Source organism: Argentina anserina, chromosome 6 (assembly GCF_933775445.1).
Source record: "Argentina anserina chromosome 6, drPotAnse1.1, whole genome shotgun sequence".
Lineage (NCBI taxonomy): Eukaryota > Viridiplantae > Streptophyta > Magnoliopsida > Rosales > Rosaceae > Argentina > Argentina anserina.
Window position 1 is genome coordinate 34,314,862 of NC_065877.1, and position 18,002 is coordinate 34,332,863.

The 18,002-nt window shown below is 39.9% G+C and overlaps 4 protein-coding genes across 5 annotated transcripts; 2 read left to right on the forward strand and 2 right to left on the reverse strand.

The window, feature by feature from the left end:
• Positions 1–1,871: 1,871 nt before the first annotated feature.
• Positions 1,872–3,005, reverse strand: LOC126797381 (putative FBD-associated F-box protein At5g22720). Its single transcript, XM_050524019.1, has one exon. It carries the CDS (start codon positions 3,003–3,005, stop codon positions 1,872–1,874), a length of 1,134 nt encoding a protein of 377 aa, XP_050379976.1.
• Positions 3,006–3,264: 259 nt separating this feature from the next.
• LOC126798162 (AT-rich interactive domain-containing protein 1-like) lies at positions 3,265–6,330 on the forward strand. Of its 2 annotated transcripts, XM_050525024.1 has the most exons (3): positions 3,266–3,713; positions 4,416–4,566; positions 4,787–6,330. In XM_050525024.1, the coding sequence occupies exons 2-3, from the start codon at positions 4,422–4,424 to the stop codon at positions 6,001–6,003; spliced, it is 1,362 nt and encodes a 453-aa protein (XP_050380981.1). In that variant the 5' UTR covers positions 3,266–3,713; positions 4,416–4,421; the 3' UTR covers positions 6,004–6,330. The 2 variants fall into 2 exon arrangements, with proteins under 2 accessions (XP_050380980.1, XP_050380981.1); XM_050525023.1 differs by having other exon boundaries at positions 3,265–4,566.
• A 1,466-nt stretch (positions 6,331–7,796) lies between these two features.
• Positions 7,797–9,245, forward strand: LOC126797382 (uncharacterized). Its single transcript, XM_050524020.1, has one exon. The coding sequence runs from the start codon at positions 7,797–7,799 to the stop codon at positions 9,243–9,245; it is 1,449 nt and encodes a 482-aa protein (XP_050379977.1).
• A 2,356-nt stretch (positions 9,246–11,601) lies between these two features.
• LOC126801123 (alpha-1,4 glucan phosphorylase L isozyme, chloroplastic/amyloplastic) lies at positions 11,602–17,648 on the reverse strand. The gene is made up of 15 exons (XM_050528589.1): positions 17,371–17,648; positions 16,862–17,091; positions 16,671–16,772; positions 16,381–16,557; positions 16,007–16,282; positions 15,420–15,691; positions 14,926–15,043; positions 14,475–14,843; positions 14,235–14,387; positions 14,009–14,137; positions 13,389–13,625; positions 12,998–13,074; positions 12,666–12,852; positions 12,238–12,438; positions 11,602–11,961 (listed from the first exon to the last, which is right to left on the reverse strand). Exons 1-15 carry the CDS (start codon positions 17,567–17,569, stop codon positions 11,845–11,847), a joined length of 2,844 nt encoding a protein of 947 aa, XP_050384546.1. The 5' UTR covers positions 17,570–17,648; the 3' UTR covers positions 11,602–11,844.
• Between the last annotated feature and the right edge of the window lie 354 nt (positions 17,649–18,002).

The following is an 18,002-nucleotide window of genomic DNA, read 5'->3' on the forward strand; positions in this document are numbered from 1 at the left end:
ATTTGATTTTCTGCGATTTGGAGGAGCGGCGACTGAGGAGCAGCGACTGAGGAGCGGCGTCGGAGCAGGAGCGCGGAGATAGCGACAGCGGCGCAGCGGTGACGAGAGGACGACGTCGGGGAGAGAGCGGAGCGGACGGCGTCGGGCCGAGAATCAGCGGGAGCGCTGGAGGAGTGTCGGCGACGTCGGGCTTGGCTCAGGTGAAGGGCGACGTCGGGGAGCGCCGGGGAACAGCGGTGATGGAGCGCCGGCGGTGATGGAGCGCCGGCGGGGAGCAGCTGCGAGCACGAAGGCAGTGGCCTGCCGGAAAGAAAAAACGGGAAAAATTGCCCAGAAAAACAGAGCACGGAGGCTCTGATACCAAGTAGAAAAGGTATATATTCACTCTGTTAATTGATATGAACAATTATAAGGTTTTTATAGAGATCTAAACTACTGTTTATCTAGTATGAAACCAAATACATATTTGTCAATTAGTACGGCTATAGATTTAGTTGGTGAGATTGTTTGTTGTTTGTTGACTCATGCTAACAAAATTTGCATGACTACGTACTAGACAGATTGGTCCATGCATAATGGAAGAAATAAAGATCTACTCTTTTTCAGGTCAGTCAGTCTTGTGGTATGATGATTTTGTTGGCGGTATGAGGATTTTTCAGTTCCACCTTCACATACCCTTGTGCTAACTGGAAGAAAGACCTGCTGTTTTTCAGGTGAGTCTCCACTATTCTCTTGTGGCCAAAATAAAAGGTAAACGAGGTTCAACACGTTATCTCTTTGAAGTATAATCGACGCCGAAAATTTGAGGGAAAGAGTCAATCTCTAACTAAAACAATAAAACAAGGAAAAAATAACACACATGCAAACTATATATTTATATTTATTTAACTTAGTCTGTTGCCTATTGTTATGTTTGTATCAATCATATAATAGGCAATTTTTTTTCGATTCAAGCTTATTACCAAAGAATAGTTCTCTATTGCATACTAGTATTGAGTTTCAACTCATAATCTCTTCTCTGATGCTTTGATACAACAGAAGAGTATGTGTATTGACTATTCAGGCTGCATAAGTATCTATAAAACCTATTGGTTTCTCATTAAAAAAAAAGGGCACACAATATATTTCGTGGCAGTGTATAAGTGAGATTCGGGTTTATCCTGTCAAATCCTCATACCGCGAGCAAGACAAAATCACAAAGACCTTGTTTCATAAACACCATCATTGCCTTCGAAATGCGCAGGCTATCATCTTTTGAGGTATAGCTAGAACCACCTTAGATATTAATAAATAGAAGCCAAATTAAACAATGTCGTTCTGACTACAAAGAAAGGAAAGAAAAAGAAAAAAAGAAAAAAAAGGACGACCTGCATGCATTTTCTTATTCCCAAAATTTTGCCCACATCTGCCATTTTGAATGGCTTATTCATAGGAAACCTCTATACTCCAGGGGAGTCCAGGCAAACAAGAAATTCTCAGACATACTCATCAGTTTAGGGAAGTGCCTAGCTAGTAGACTCGCCTGTGAGTGAATCCGCCCGAGTGTAGTGCCGAATATATATTTCAAGTAAATGAGGGGATATCGATCACTCATATCAGCGATGCTTCAGGTGCCATCCAACGCAAGGAATCCCATAATTCCGAATCTATTTTGTCTGTTTCAAAGTTGACTATGTCGACCTGAAGTTTTGTGAGAAGAGGCAGTGGTGGAGAGCAGATCTTCCTGAAATCTTTTGGAAACTTGAAAGCCTACAACACAAGGAGAAGAAAATAGAAGTCAATTAATTAAGAGATGTAAATGTCAGAACAAAACATATGATCTATGAACATATTAAGGAATATATGAACATGTATTGCATAGACGTCAAAACTCACCCCGTATCAAAAACAAACAGGCGTAATGATGTGGAGCAAGAACCATAGCCCTTATTAAGAAAATCTCTGAGAGTAGAGAAGTGTTTCCATGACTCGTCTTTACAGATGGGTTTCCTGTCCCTAACTGCAACTATACCACCGTTTTCTAAGTTTACAGTTTCCTCAAAAAAATTAAGATTCATATAACCATTGAAAGCTAAATAAATCAGATTAGGAGCATTGATTGTAGCCTTCATGCTATCATGGCATCCAAGCAAGTCAAGTCTATTGAGAAGCGGAGCATGGATCTTGATATATTTCAAGTTGCGGCATCTATCCAAGGTTATTCCTCTTATATTAAGTTTCGAAACAAGTGTAAAAGATTCGAGATTCACATGAGCTCTTACTTCAATAGAGTAGTTACTGTCACTCAATTCTAAGGACTTCAAGCTCGAACTTGTAAATTTAAGTACATCATCCGGTAGCGCAGTCGAGCCAGAACATGCAATCATTGAGATATACTCAATGGAAAGAGACCTATAAATTAAGTTAAAGAAGAAAGTGCTGTTAAACGACACATGTTTGAGGGAAACAGCTTTCAGGGATGGAAAACATATACGTTCAGCAGTGTCGTCGACAATGATCTTAACATACTCCAGATTTAGTGCAGTTATAGATTTTGCACTAAGAATGTTAAGAGGAAAGCAGTAGGAGTGAAGGTATCTGTATTTAGTGAAACTCATGAGGTTGTTATCCAACTCTCTGATACTTTTGATAGCCGCGAAACTTAACCATCTATCTAGCACAGTCTTGTCTTCATCCCGATATCTCATGTGAAGCCGTAATTTTTCTAAAGGACTGTTCTTGTCACGCAGCTCCAAATACCTTACCAAGAAGTTGATAAACTTCGTATGTTCAAGCATATTGAACTTGATGTTGTCATAGAATGCTATTTCTTCTTGGAGATCTATCAGGGGAAGCGAAGTCCACATGCCTGCCCAATTCTTTGAAAGAAAGCTCATGCGAACTGCAAGTTTTGAGGGAAGGTATCGGAGAATTTGATGGATAACAAGATTAGGTAAATGAGGTACGACGCCCATGGCATTGTGGTCGTCGTTGTCATCATTCTCTACTTCTCTTCTCTCAGCCATCATAGCTAGAGATAGTAGAATCGAAACAACTAGAGCACTTATTTAGGCTAAACGCATAACATGTTTCCTATCCAAATAAGGATTTCCATATGAAAACGGAGACTGGGCCAAAAACCAAACTCGACTCACGTGCTCATCAGTCATCACACACATTCACATAGTGGCATCCAACGCAATTTTCATCTGAACGTATACCTCTTTTGGTAATTACACCACTCAAAAGTTACTACCCACGGAATTGTTATAAAAACCTCTAGCGCCAAAAAGGCAAAAACTTTGCCCAAATTCCCAATCAGATTCAGATTCCCTTGATTTCTTTCTCCAATCTCGAAATTCTCGTTTGATTCATTCAATTCGTTATCTTCTCTACCTTTCGATCCAATTTTCATACCTCCTTGTGCCTGCGATTAAAATCTAGGGTTAGGGATTTGAAAATTTCTCGCATTTTTTTTTCGATCTGAAATTTTTGCTTGATTCGTTTGTCTTTATAGTTTTGCAGTGCTTGAATTTATCTGGGTAGTTGAGAAATCTGCAGGATTCCTCTGATTTATGAGAAAGTATTGAACTTTATGAACTTTCCATTTTTGTAATATTTCTGATTTGGGTTTGTGTGATTAAGAAAAGCTGAGTTTGGTACTTTGGGATTCTGAGAAGCTGGTTTGTGGGTGATTTTGGATTTGGTATTTGCTTGGTCGCCATTATTTTCAGGTAAAAGTCAGCTCTTTCAGCTCAGAAATATTCAAAGAGAAGAGAGTAAGATGGATTATCAATAGTAAAAACTTTAGATGCTAATTTCTTATCGAAAATCAGTTAGTATTATTGGACTTTATTTTATGCTTGTTTTTAGTTTGGACTATGTTGTAATTCACATGCATACATTCTAGTGGTAGGATTGGTTTTTAAAAGATGTTGCAAGTTAGATTCCATTTCTGTTGAATATAACACTCGGTCCTTTTTAAAGGACTATTCGTCAGAATCAATTTTTTAATAAAAGTAAAACGAAAAGAAAGACAACTCTTACCTGAGTGTATATACTTGTGTGTGTAGTATACGTGTGCAAATATATATGTATGGTGGATTGGTGGATATTGTTTTGGTTTATGGAAACCATATGATCCATCTAAAACTAGTAGCGTCGACTTAAGAGACATTGGAATACTTACTGTATCTATCTATGATTTTGTGATGACTCTTTGTTGTAGTGTTGGATTCTTTTTGTTTGCTGACTGAATTGGTTGTGTCATAAAATGTGGTGGTTATATTTATCCAAATTTACAAGACCGTTTGCTGTTTGTTATCCAGTATACAAGACTTTTTAAGATCTTTCTTTCCTGCTTTTCCCAGTTCTTCATAACTTGGTTTTAGTGTGTAAGTCATGTCTTGCATATTCAAATGTGGCTTGACTTGCAGGACAAAATGATTAACAAACGGTCTTATGGTGATGAGAGTTCTTATGAGGTTGCTTGTAAGCACCCAAGACATTTGGAACACAATAATGAACCTGCTCCATATGTGGATGTTTTTCCATTTAGTGATGCTTCCCAGATATTTCAAACTCCAGGTACCAAATAGTTGCTATTTATAATTTGATTATCAAATAGGTTTTTGTCGAGATTCTGTATCTAATTCTATAGTTATAGATGCAATCTGGACAGGAAATGTGTTTTTTCCTTCCAAAAGAAATAAGGCCACTAGGAGTAATGCATGATTTTCAATTGTCATTAACTTATAATTTGTAGATATTCGGTTTGACTTATAATGGATATAATTACTGTATGAAGATGGTGAAGGTCAGGGGATTTGTAAGTTTGAAGATGAAGGAAGGTCAGCAGCTGCAAGTGACATGGCAACTGAGGTCTCAAATGATACCTTCAAAAAACTTGAGACTGGTTCTTCTGGAAGGATGCCCAGAGATTTGGGGGTCAACAACAGTATTGTTGAAGCTAATGTAAGATCTGAGTCAGAAGCTCATCTTTCATTATTCCCAGAATTTTTTGGACCTGCAAACCAGTTGAGGGATATTCTTCATTCTGACAAGATCTGTTCATCTCCTGTTGATTATTCTTCTCATAATCTAGTTTCTGTTGGACGTGACCATCAAGCTTATGTTCCAGACTGGGGCTATGAGGGTTCACACACTTCAGGTGATCCAGCTAACTTGGATTCTCAACTTGAACATCCATTGGGTGATGACGAGGAAAAGCTAATGGGTACCTGTGTCCTTTCTATGCCTGACCTTGATGCATCTGCAAACTCTTTCTGTGAAGATTTGGGAGCCAGAGACAACTGTATGTGTGCTGATTCTGGTTCTGTAAGATGTGTCAGACAGCACGTCATAGACGCTAGGCAGAAATTAATGGAAGACCTTGGACATGAGCGTTTTGAAGAGTTGGGCTTTTACGAAATGGGAGAGGTGGTTGCAGATAAATGGAGTGAAGAGGAAGAGCATCTGTTCCATGATGTTGTTCTCTCTAACCCCGCGTCATTGGGTAAGAACTTCTGGCATAATCTATATGTGACTTTTCCTTCACGAGCGCATAAGGATGTTGTCAGCTATTATTATAATGTCTTTATGCTCCGGAGGCGTGCTGAGCAGAATAGGTTTGATCCGCTAAACACTGATAGTGATGATGATGAGTTGCAAAAAAGTGATTTTGGACTGGTGGAGGATAATCAGGAGCCTGTGGTGGAATCTCCTTTAGATGCTTCTGTCTATAATCAGGATTACCACTTACCGGATCCCCAAGAATATATTGAAGATGTGGATGACATTGATGGTTATGATGATGGGGCCGGGGTTGGTTGCAAAGGTATTAATGACAATGAGGGGGGTGATATAGATGATGGCCCTGTAGAATCGCATACTGGGAATTCCCCTGGTGATTGTGGCAGATCTGCTGAATTTCAGCTTTTGTGTAAAACTCCCGACGCTAGTAGGGGGGACTACGATATTCAAGATGATTCTTGCACCTCCTATGAGTATCAGCGAGACATGTAAAGTACCATGAGAAGTGATGCAATGGACTGCAGTGCAGGATGAACATGCTCGTTATGGTGATGGGAAAGCATCTGACTGAACCAAGTGCTTTATTAAGATGATAAGTTCACGAAGAGAAGGGAGGCCAAGGATTCTCAACTGGCTCTAAATTGAAGTAGATTTCCTTCAATGTCTTCAGGTCCTGGAATATGGGTAGCTTCAGATAATGGAGACTCTACTGTAAGTTGTGTCCAGGCGATGTTCTTTTAGCGGGTAGAAATTATGCTTGTGAAACAAGATCTTGGACAGAAACTAACAAAATAAGAAGGTAGTTACAGTTTCACCGTATCTTTTTGCTAGTTTTTTTACCTCGCAAGTCGCAAGTAAGCATGTTACAGCCGCAGTCTCCTGTTCTGTTTATGGTCCAATACAGTAAGATCCATTATCTCATTTATTTGCTCGAGATGCACGTCAATAATGTTAGAACCTGATTGTTAGCTTAACAATGTGTGCTTGAACTATATCAACAGAAAATACCCGGCAACTTAGATGATGTACCACCTTATCATGGGAGCATTGAGATGCACCAAATGAGTAACAATCAAACAATGAATGGGGAACGAAAACTAAAATATCATATTGATAAAAAAGTAAGCAGTCATATATGTTATCTTCATCATTACGTGACCGATCTCAACAATAACATTACCGAATCAAACATAACTCCTAAATTGAGTGGGAGGAATCCAATACAGAAATCCACCACAGGCTCCTACTCCTTGATTGCCAACGTAGAGCCTAGCCTCTCTTGCCCTGCTTGTTGCACTTGATCTCATGGTAGTGGCAGAGCTGTTCCTAGTCCTGCTCACAGGAATAGACAAAGACTCAAATACAAACTTTAAAATGTAAATTAAACCTAGGGGGACTAATGTATACTCTGTAATAGAGGAGAGATTACAGCTTTGGGATTGTAACCCCTTATATATATGTGGGAATTACAAGTTAAATATAGAGTATACATTAGTCCCCCAAGGGCAATAAGGTCAGTTCGGGAGCTGTTATTATATAGCCGAAATAGTAAGGGAAGGTCTGACATTACAGCTTTGGGATTGCAACCCTCTGATACTAATGTATACTAATTGTAAGAGATTTTGAAACTTTGAATACCTTGGTCACAATGAGAGTTTCAAATCTAATTAAAACACCCAAAACTCCTCACTTTATTACAGAAATGCCCAAACCAGAGTATATAAAATGCTCCATGGACACTATCTGAGATCATAACCTTGCTTTTCCTGCAAGGCTTTATCTCTCCCCTTCCAAATCCGGCATAGCTTTTTAGAGAGAGACAAAGTTCTAGTGTGAGAAAGTGTCCCTCATTCCATCAGTTCCTTCCTTTCTTCTTTTCGCTGCTTCCAAACACATCTCAGAGGCATTCACCAACTCCAAAACCCAAGAAAAATTCAAGTACCCAAGTGAGCCATAGACATAAAGATCAAATCTTTAGGACCCAGTTCATCTTCTCCACCAAAATCACCGCCAACCCAGAATTGGATTCTTCCCAATCACTCAGACACCAAATTCCTGATCTGGGTTTTTCTCCCTCCTCTGTTTCTTGGGCTTCCTCTGTAAATGTGGTTCAGTGTTTCAGACCCAGTTGTCAAGTTTGGGTTTTTCTAATGGAGAGAGGGAGAGGGCATGTGTGCAAGTTCTGTGGTGAGATATTTGTGAGTGGCAAGGTCCTGGGAGGTCACATGAGGTCTCACGCTTTCAAAAACACAATCAAATCAAAAAGAATGTACAAGAAAGCCAAGATGGGTTCTCAAGATGAAGGTGATGCCAATGTGGGTTATGGTTTGAGGTTAAACCCCAAAAGATCATGGAGATTATCAGGGGAGAAGGGAGAAGAGATTATGTGCAGTCTTTGTGGTAAAGGGTTTGAGTCAAAGAATGGTCTTTTTGGTCATATGAGGCATCACTCTGTGAAACAGAGGAGTGAGTGTAGGGATTGCGGTAAAGGGTTTGAGTCTTTGAAGGGTTTGAATGTTCATAGGAGAGTTCATACGAGAAGAATGATGGGTTTTGATGAAGCAGAGAAGCTTTGGGTTGAGAATTGGGGGGTGGTAAGGAGGAGAAGGTCTGCAAGATGCAGCTATAGAATTGGTTCTTCTCCTAGCTCTTCATCGTTTTCTGGTTTGCATTTGAATGAATGGAGATTTGGAAATGGGTTTGGAATAGACGTAGAAGAGGCTGCTTTTTGCTTGATGATGATTTCCAGGGGTTTAGGGAATTGGGGTCAGGTTAGTTCAGTGGCTGAGTCCTCAAATAATAACTCGTTTTCTGTTGAGGCTGCTGTGTCAACCAGTCAAAAGAGAGCTGGGGATAGTGAAGGTGGTGTTTTTGGTTGTGATGGTGATTCTGGGTCTTACCAGATCAAAAGGGTCAAGGTGGAGATGTCAGCTGATTGTGTTTTGGATTTTGAGAATGGGTCTAGTGTGAAGGAAGTGTCTGAGTTTGTTGACATTGATTCTGGTCATGGGTTTTTAGGTAATGAGATGCTTAAATCTGGGTATCTCTTATATGGTACTAAAGATTTGGATGTGAAAACTTGTGAGAAAGTTGAAGTGGGTTTATCAGGTTTGGGGTCAATGAAGTTTGGTTTGAGCAAGGAGGCTGTGCTGAAGGCTTGTGATTCTGTGAACAGATTGGTGTGTGCTGCTGAATGTGTAACCTCTGCTGATTATGAGAAGAAGAGAGAACACGTTTGCAGGATATGCAGAAAGGTTTTCGGCACCCTTAAGGCACTTGGAGGCCACCAGAGAGTTCATAAGAGAGGTTACAGAAGTTCAGGGCTGAAGAATGGGGATGGAGAGGACAGAACTCAGAATGGCACACTTTGTGAGACTGAGGATAATTGCAATCCTCCAGTGCTTGTAAGCTGTGAGAACTCAGTGGAGCAGGAGATGGAAACTGTGGCTGAGGGTGATTCCGAGAGAAAGGGTCACGTTTGCGGCATCTGCTTGAAGGTTTTCGCATCAGGCCGAGCTTTGGGTGGCCACAAGAGATCTCATTATGTCAAGGATTCCGAGATAGTCACAGAAGAGACCAGAGCAGTGAAGCAACAGATTTCTGATATGTGTGATGCATTTCAAGTCAGTCACGCATTCAAATTTCTGGAGGAGAATGCTGGTGTTGAATGTAAGCCATGGTGGGCTAGGACTGAACAAAAGCATGAGCTGCTGGTGGGTTTGATCCCCAACTAAGAAGTGACTCCATGAATGAAGTTTTCCTGTGGTATTTTCTAGTACGTAAGTAGAGGGACGAGCTTCTCTCCCTGCTGCTTAAGCTTTTAGTGGCAATCCAATTTTGTGTCCTACTTTCTGGATTTGCCTTTTGATATGAGAACATTCATATAGCTGCAAATTTGTAGATTACTGCTTCATTTCTGGAGCTCAAGTCCTGTAATGTGACAATTTTGTATACAGTATCATTTTTTTGGTTTTGATGAACTGTAAATCACTCCCAGACTATCAATTCATAAGCAGAAACATATTACATCCCCCCCCCCCCCCCCCACACTCTTTTGCATTCAGGTTGAGGAAGTCTTTATATAACACTTTATTTTAGGACCCCTGTGAGACAGAATTGTTTGATCCAACCAATCACACTTAAACTTCCTCTTGTTTTCCTTAAAAAAAAAAAGAATTTCCTCTTGTTTAGCATGTAGCATAACAACAAATACTTGATAAGACTTTCTTCCATATATAATGTATCAATTCAGTTTTGCAAGTAACCACAGGAAAGAAGCAGTGATACCCCAAAATATCGATCTCCTTACAAACTTATGGGCTGTTCCTTTAACTGAGAGCAAAGTGATATCACTTATGGGATGAGCTGTTTGTTGACGTTCCCCTCGGTGGTTCAGTTGGGCATATGCCTTAGATTGAATATACAAGGTGGTTTGTGCCATAGCAGTGATGATCATGTGAGTAGCATAGATGCGATCACTTAGTTATAAATCTACGCTAACTGGCCATGTGCATGTCTGCTCTATAACATTTTAGGACGTGCTGCAAATTAAGACCAGCCTCTGTGGCTTTTTAATCGAACACCTCGATTATGGTGTTGTAGGAATATGCATTGGGCTCGCATCCAAATTCTTCCATATCTAAAAGTAACTGCATGGCTGCATTCGTGTTCCCCGTCCTGCAGAATCCCTTTATAAAGATGCTGAACGTAACCACATTCGGCGTACAACGACCTTCGTCCAGCACGTTGGAGAACATTCGGGAAGCTTCAGGGAGTTGATTGAAGAGAACATAGCCGTGGATGAGAGTATTAAAGGTAACAATGGTTGGTCGGAGACCTAATCTGAAGAAGGTGGCCAAGACAGATAAGCTAAAACCCAATTGATTCAAATGGGCATAGCAGTTGATGAGAAGGGTAAGAGTGTAGTGATCAGGAGGAATTTCTGCTAGACCTAATCAAAGAGATGACAGCAGAGTAGTGTTCGAGTTTGACAAGTGGAATCAATATCTGATTGAAATGGACGACGGAAGGGAGAGGACGGGATCGGACTGGAGCATTTCATCGAAGTGGTTGCAGCCATCAGCAACATTACTCACAATAATGGGTGCTGAAGGGGTTCCTCCCGAATGAAATGAAGCTACAAAATTTCTGAGAGAACAAGAAGAAGAAGAAAAGGAAAGCATGCCTCTTGTTGCTCTGTTGCAGAACATCACCATCATCAGTAACAAGAAATGAGCTTTGTTTTTGTATAGGGATTTGTAATCAGATCACTGGATGCTGATAACGTACGTGAAGGAAGTGTTTTGATATATAAAGGGAGAAGGGTTCTTGGTAAACCCATTCTTTGCTTGCGTGATGGGCAAGGAGGGGTTTAGCTTCTTGCTCAAGTAGTCAAAAAAAAAAATTGCTGGCCCGAAATTTTCTTATCCAAATAAAACCCCCATTTTCAGGACGTGCATGTCTATGCTAACTAGCCGTGTGTATGTAATACGTGCAGCTCTAATTAATTTCTTCTTACTCGAACAAAACCGAAATTTTGGCCAATCAAGAAATTCTAGATTAATCGCTCTTGGAGAAACAATCTCCTCTGAATGTTAAGTTTTGTGTCACAATATCAAATGGTTGTAGACATTTGTCAATACTAATTGGTTTAGGGTTAAATTCCATTAGTACAACACTGATCCCAAATTAGTGTATACCAAGACAATCTTTTTCAAACGAGCTTCAGACCTATTTATTGGTAGACTGCAAATCGTGTAATCGGAAACAAAGGTTTGGTTGAATTGGCAAGGAATGAAGAGGACCGTCTAGCATCTCTACCAATTGGCTCATTGATGCCCGATCAGATGGACTTGTCACTTGTCAGAATGCACTAAAGCATCTTCTTGCTCTTTATACGTTTCACTTGCTCCAACCTTTTCAAGAACCAACATTCCATAGCTGTACAAATTTACTCTCCATCGTTTAGCAAGGCCGAAATCAGACACTTTTGGACTAAGAATGCCCCGCGGCTTTATGTAAAAGTGCAAAGTGCTTGTGTTACAACTACTCGGTGCAAGTATTCAAGTCCCCGAGCAATACCAAGTGCAATTTCAGACTATAAGATGGTGTTTACTATATGATGTATGTCTGGGGAAACTACCCCTTTATTTCGATCATTTGCTCTACATTTTAGAGTGAGAGTAATAGTTGGTAGAGGAACAACCAAAAGCTGCTCATTCCGGGCCTTATTTACATTTACATAAGAGAGGAAGTAGAATAGCAACAAAAGGTGGAGGTCATCAAAAGTACACAACCACCAGGTAAGACCATCTTTGCTTTGCTCACCGGGATCTACTGTAATTCGACTGGATTAATGTTCCATATGTATTTAGCATATTCATGAATGGTTCTGTCACTGCTGAACTTGGCTGAGCCTGCTGTGTTCAGGATTGACATTCTTGTCCATTTCTGCCCCAACAATTATAGATGTCAGGCACATATAACACAAAACACTGCTTGTATAGCACGGCCATATAAAACACGAAAGACAATGTGTAGAAAGTCACTTGGACCCCTATTGTTTTCAAAACAAAGTCTATGCTAAGAAAACTAAATGAAATACAAAAAGAAATTAAGCAAGTAATGTAGGCACGCAACGCATTGACATCAAGGAGATCAACTGATCAAAAAAATATCAACAAAGGAGCGCATGCATACAGCTAAAGAGGGCTGAACATAACTCACCTTTTGGTCCCGATATGCCTCATCAACCTTATCTTGGCATTCTATGTAACTGGGGAAGTCCTGGCCAACAAGGAAGTAATCAGCACGGCCAAATCCTTCATTTCCTTCCAAGGATCCAATCAAGTCATCATAATTGTACGACCCAAAAACACCACTTCTGACAAATTCCTTAACTTCCTCAAAACGAGGGTCCGGAACAAACTGCATTGTGGACAGGCTAGATTAAGATCTAATGCGACATAAATTAGATAAAGAAAGAAATAATGATTATACCACATCCATTTTATAAAACAATATTTCTGCAATGTTAAGCTGACATTGACTAACGAAAATCTGAGTCATTATGGTAATATTCCAATGCAGAACATTTTCTTTAGATCTGTTTCAAGATAAGAGGAAATCAATTGAATCAAGCTATCAAGACAAACCTTCCCCTCCGCTCGTTGTTTCCTCAGCCCAGCAATCTCATGCGCTTCAGCACCGAAGAGGAAAAAGTTATCGGCTCCAACCTCTTCTCTTATTTCGACATTGGCTCCATCCAGAGTACCAATTAGTATGCAGCCATTCATTGCAAACTTCATGTTGCTGGTGCCACTCGCCTCCATTCCGGCAGTACTACAAAGAAATTTAAAAAAAAAAAAACAAGGAGAAGATGTAAGGTAGAGGTGTGATTGTCTAACAGTTGGATATTATAATTCATTACATCATAGTGAAATTATGCGGCCCATAAACAGACAACACTATGAATGAACTAAATTACCTGATGTGTTGTGAGAGCTCACTTGCAGGAATTAGTAACTCAGCAACACTGACATTGTAGTCAGGTACAAATATAACCTGATGACATCCAACAGTTCAATAGTGTCAGTAATTAAAAAAATCTCGCAGGAAATCATAAACACTCATGTAACTCAACAAAAATATGCAAAATAAACTATCTGGTCAATTTTGTTTGTATAATTTTTTTCTTTGTTCCAAAACCGCAAATACTGACATGACACATCCAGTAATAATATAATTAAAATAAATATGTATTAAATTAAAAATTGTTGAACAGAAGGCAGTACCAAGCTGCTAATGCCAGGACACAAACATTGTTGTGAACACTGAACTAGCTATGAAAAACATATAGCCTCAAAAGATATCCATACCTTTAGTAGATCACCTATACTAGGATCATGATTTACAGTCTCCCCAACATCTGTAATAAACTTCACAATTCTCTTTGCCTGTACATATGTTGCAAATGCTTTTCCTCCGAACATACAAACACGTGGAACAAACTTTCCTTTCCTTTCTGAAGCACTCATTTCTTTCATTTTTTTGTAGCGGTAAACAATTCCCAGAATATTCATAAGTTGTCTCTTGTATTCATGAATGCGCTTCACCTGAAAACAAGAATTTTACTTTTCAAATCTTTGTTTCTTTTACTATATAAAAATTGGGTGGGGGAATAGGATAAGAAAACTTTGATGCATCTGGAGAAGAATACAAGGAAAGTTGGTGAAGACGATCATAATTGATGGACAATGAAGAACATATCCAGACTACAACCCTACAAAGTTGCCAGGACCTATGTTCTATAAACTTTTGAACAATCAGTTAGACCATATGAAGGGAATTAACATGAGTTAATGAAATTCTATTGCAGTGAATTATTAAAGACACAAAATTCTTCTTTTCACCATTCTCAGGGTTAACTTTTGTTAGTGTTCCAGGTTTAGCACTCATCAATATACCAATGAAATAAATTTCAATATGGGAAAATCACCTGGATATCGAACATTGCATCAGGGCTGACAGAGAACCCTGTTCTTTCTTTGATGAATGATGCAACTTTCAACTTGTTGCTCCTTTTTGCTTGCCTCCATTGAGTTTGGAGATCCTCATCATCAGCGAACTACCATAAACCAAATAACTCTGATAATCACATAACTATAACAACAATACTGGAAAAATGATAAATTCTTACTAAACTGTTCTTTTCAGACTTTTACCTGTCGTAATTCTGCCAGTTTTTCAGTATTTAAGACCCAATCCTCTGTGCCTATCCATTTGGTTAAAATCTGACTCAAGTCTGGATTGCAGAAGCGGATCCATCTTCTTGGTGTCACCCCATTTGTCTTGTTTTGAAACTTCTTCGGCCACAACTGCAACATTTTATTAAGTAGAGATCAATGATTAGAGAAATTTTGCCAGCTTGAGTCTCACATATACTAAATAATTTCAAGGCTTACTTTATAGAATGAATTGAATACTTCGTCCTTCACTATTTCACTATGTATCTCAGCAACACCATTTACTGCATGACCACCTACAACGCAGAGGTTTGCCATACGAACTAGCTTAGGTGGTTTCGGCGGTGCCTTTTTCTTTTCCTCTATATGTTTCTTCTTAGGTTCCATTCCTTCAACAGCCTTGACATCCTTTTTTGAATCTTCAAATTTTTCAGTGGGAAGAACACTGGAGCTTTTTTTGGGTTTAACCAATAACTTGGCATATGCGGGAGGCAAATCAACATTTTCTAAAATTCTCATCTCCGTCAGTTTCTTTTCTAATAAATCACAGTCTGCTGTACCATACTCCGCAACTATGGTGTTAATGAGCTGCAAAATATGAAATTGTAAGAAATAGCATAATTATAAATACAAATGGCCGATTTATTAAATTAGTGTGCTCCAGCATTACCTCCTCGTCTATGAGTTCTATGATCTCCACATGTCGAGGAAGCAGTTTCTGCATAAGTTCTAAACTCCATTTCTCCAATGCCTCTGGTAGAACAGTGTGGTTTGTATATGCGACCGTTCTAGCATTGAGATATGAAAAAGAAAGTTACTACAGTTGAGCGTGTACAGGTGAATAGGCATCCATATTCAAGAAACAATATAAAAAGGTGGTCTGGACCAACTATAGCATGTGAGGGAGCAAAAGTCCAGACTACTTATGTAGGACCAGTAGGCAACTGGATAGCTAGGTCGAAACAAATGATCATGTATACATGCATGTGATGTATCTCAAAAACTAACCACCAAATCAAACCAAGAAAAAAGGTTCTCTACATTACTAACAAGTATAAGCCACACCTTTTAGTTGTCTTACAGGTGTCACCTTTGTTAACTACATGTATTACAGTTTCCTACACAATCACCAATAAAATACCAAAAACAGCCAACAGGTGTCACCTTTGAGTAATATTCCAGGCCTCCTTCCAAGTCAAACCCTCGACATCCATTAGAATTCGAATCAGTTCAGGAATGCAGAGAGTTGGATGAGTGTCATTCATTTGCACTGCAACCTTCTTGGGAAACTCATCCCAATTTACGTTTGTTCCAGATCTTCTCTCAAAACGCGCAACAATATCTTGGAGAGAAGCTGAACATAGTGTATATTGTTGCTTCAGACGAAGTGTCTTGCCCTCCAGTGAGTCATCGCCAGGATAAAGTACATAGCAAATCTGATAAGAAAATGGCAAACTGACATTTCACCAACTGCAATATAAATGGTAACAAAAAAAACTCACAAAAACAACAGAAGATAATTTAACTATGCAACTAGTGTCTAGTGGTGGTAGGAAGATCCAAGATTAGTAGATATTGACACTTGAAAGTTGGAACATGTACACACACAATCCTTTCCCCACCCCAGCTAAAATATATAGAACCTAAATTCTGGATTTGCAATGAACACCATTGGTCGGCTGATAAATTTGTGAATAATAATAGCAAATGAAAAAGAAGAAAGCAAAAGGAAATACATACAATATACAAACCTTTTCAGCATTTGCCAAAGCTTCAAACGCTTTGGTATGGTCCCCAGAATTAAAAGAATTTAAATCAAAGTCCTGTGACGGAGCTTTGGTTGACCATAGCCGCAAGTTGATGGTCGTTTTAGTTTTATATCCTGGTATTGGAACATCATAAGCAACAGCCTCTATATCTTCACCTCCAATCCAATGTCGTTTTCCATCTGATCCAGTAGCAACATTGCCGTAGAATTTTACAGGATATGATACATCATTCCTCACAATTTCCCAGGGATTTCCCATCTACAAGAGTCACAAAAAAAATAGCAATTTAATGATTTCGTTAGCCTTTACAGACTGAAACACTTGAAATGGAGGTGGCAAACTGAAATTTCGCACACCTCAAGCCAATCCTCAGCTGCTTCTTCTTGACCCTCTTTAGTAATTTGCTGTTTAAATAGCCCATACTTGTACCTAAGTCCATAACCCCATGCTGGGTAGTTCAAAGTTGCCAAAGAATCCAGGAAGCATGAGGCAAGCCGACCAAGACCCCCATTTCCAAGCGCGGCGTCTGGCTCCTACATTTAATCAACCAAATAGAAGTACAAGGTCAGTAATGCGTTCAGAGTTGACATATACGTAGTCCAAGTGAACTCTAATCTCAAAAAGTAAAGACTTGCTGGACCGGCACCTGATGAGCCACAGTTTCTAATTTGTGTCCAAGCTTGCTTAGCGCCTCTGCATACGCGCCTGCTAGCTCCAAATTACCAACTGCATTTAACAGCGCTCTACCCTACACAACGTAACACAATAAGAAACAAGACGTCTTTTAAGCTATAAATGTTTACTTGCCGAAAGCAAAGCTGGAGATTCACCACAAACCTGTAGAAATTCCATTGACAAATAATACGCCTGCTTCATATGCAACCTGTCATAATACTCATTCGTCGCATTCCAGTTAACAATGAGCATGTCACGGACACTCTGCGCGGTTGCAACGTAGGCCTTTGGCAGCTCAAATTGCCCCGGAGAAAACGCCGGCGTAAAGTCGGCGTGGTATTTGATACTTGAAGCGATGGATACCCCGTGTGTGAATGAGCTGACTGTCGTTTCTATGTATCCAACAAAATTGAAGTGCTCAAATTCATTACAGTATTATATAAACTTAGAATCACTACACCAAAGTACCTGGATCAGAATTTAAACATTAACAAATCTTTATACAAATGATCTTGATGTTTCTATCAATCAAGCATCTCAACTACTATGACCTTCAGGTTTTGATCACCAATCCTCAAAATTTACAGCTAGATTTGATCAATTTGCATCTCAGTAAAAACACATTTTCATCTACGGCAAGCAATTTAGAATCAAAGCTCGCAGATCGTTACCTTGTTCGACGATCGGATCCTTGATGACGTTGGTGACCAGAACCGACCTCCGGCGAGTCCTCCGGCTCAAACTCACCGTCCTCGCCAGCAACAACCGCGAACCGAAGCTACTCCGGGAGCCGAAATCGATCAGCCTCGACTGCGATTCGTAGTGCAGCGACTCCATTGCTCCGCTGCATGAGAAATGCGACACCGCCATTGCTCCTCCGAGTCAATAGCCCAACTGAGTTCACTCGCTTCCGAGTTGTGGAATGTGGAAATGCGAGTGAGAGTAGTAGTAGTAGTAGCAGTCTTATCTGTGTGCTCACGAGGTCTCAGTGAATCTATTAAAAGCTGGTGCGAGTGTGATCCATGGTGGGCTCCACCTCCTCACCTTCATCTTTGTTAGCTTCAGTAATTAACGGTTAAGGATTAGTGAGATTTACGTTAAGATGATGGTGTGATTACTCTCTGGTGGCGGGTGCAGGGTAAGAGGCTGGGGATGTGATTGGGTGGCGCGCCGTGGCTTGCTGCTTACGATAAGTTGACTTTTGACCGGTGGAGTCGGATCGACAATTTTGAGCTGATTTTCAGGCTAGAGTTTCTGTTTTTGGTATTAAATATGAGCTTAGTACATGTGACTGCGATTGTTC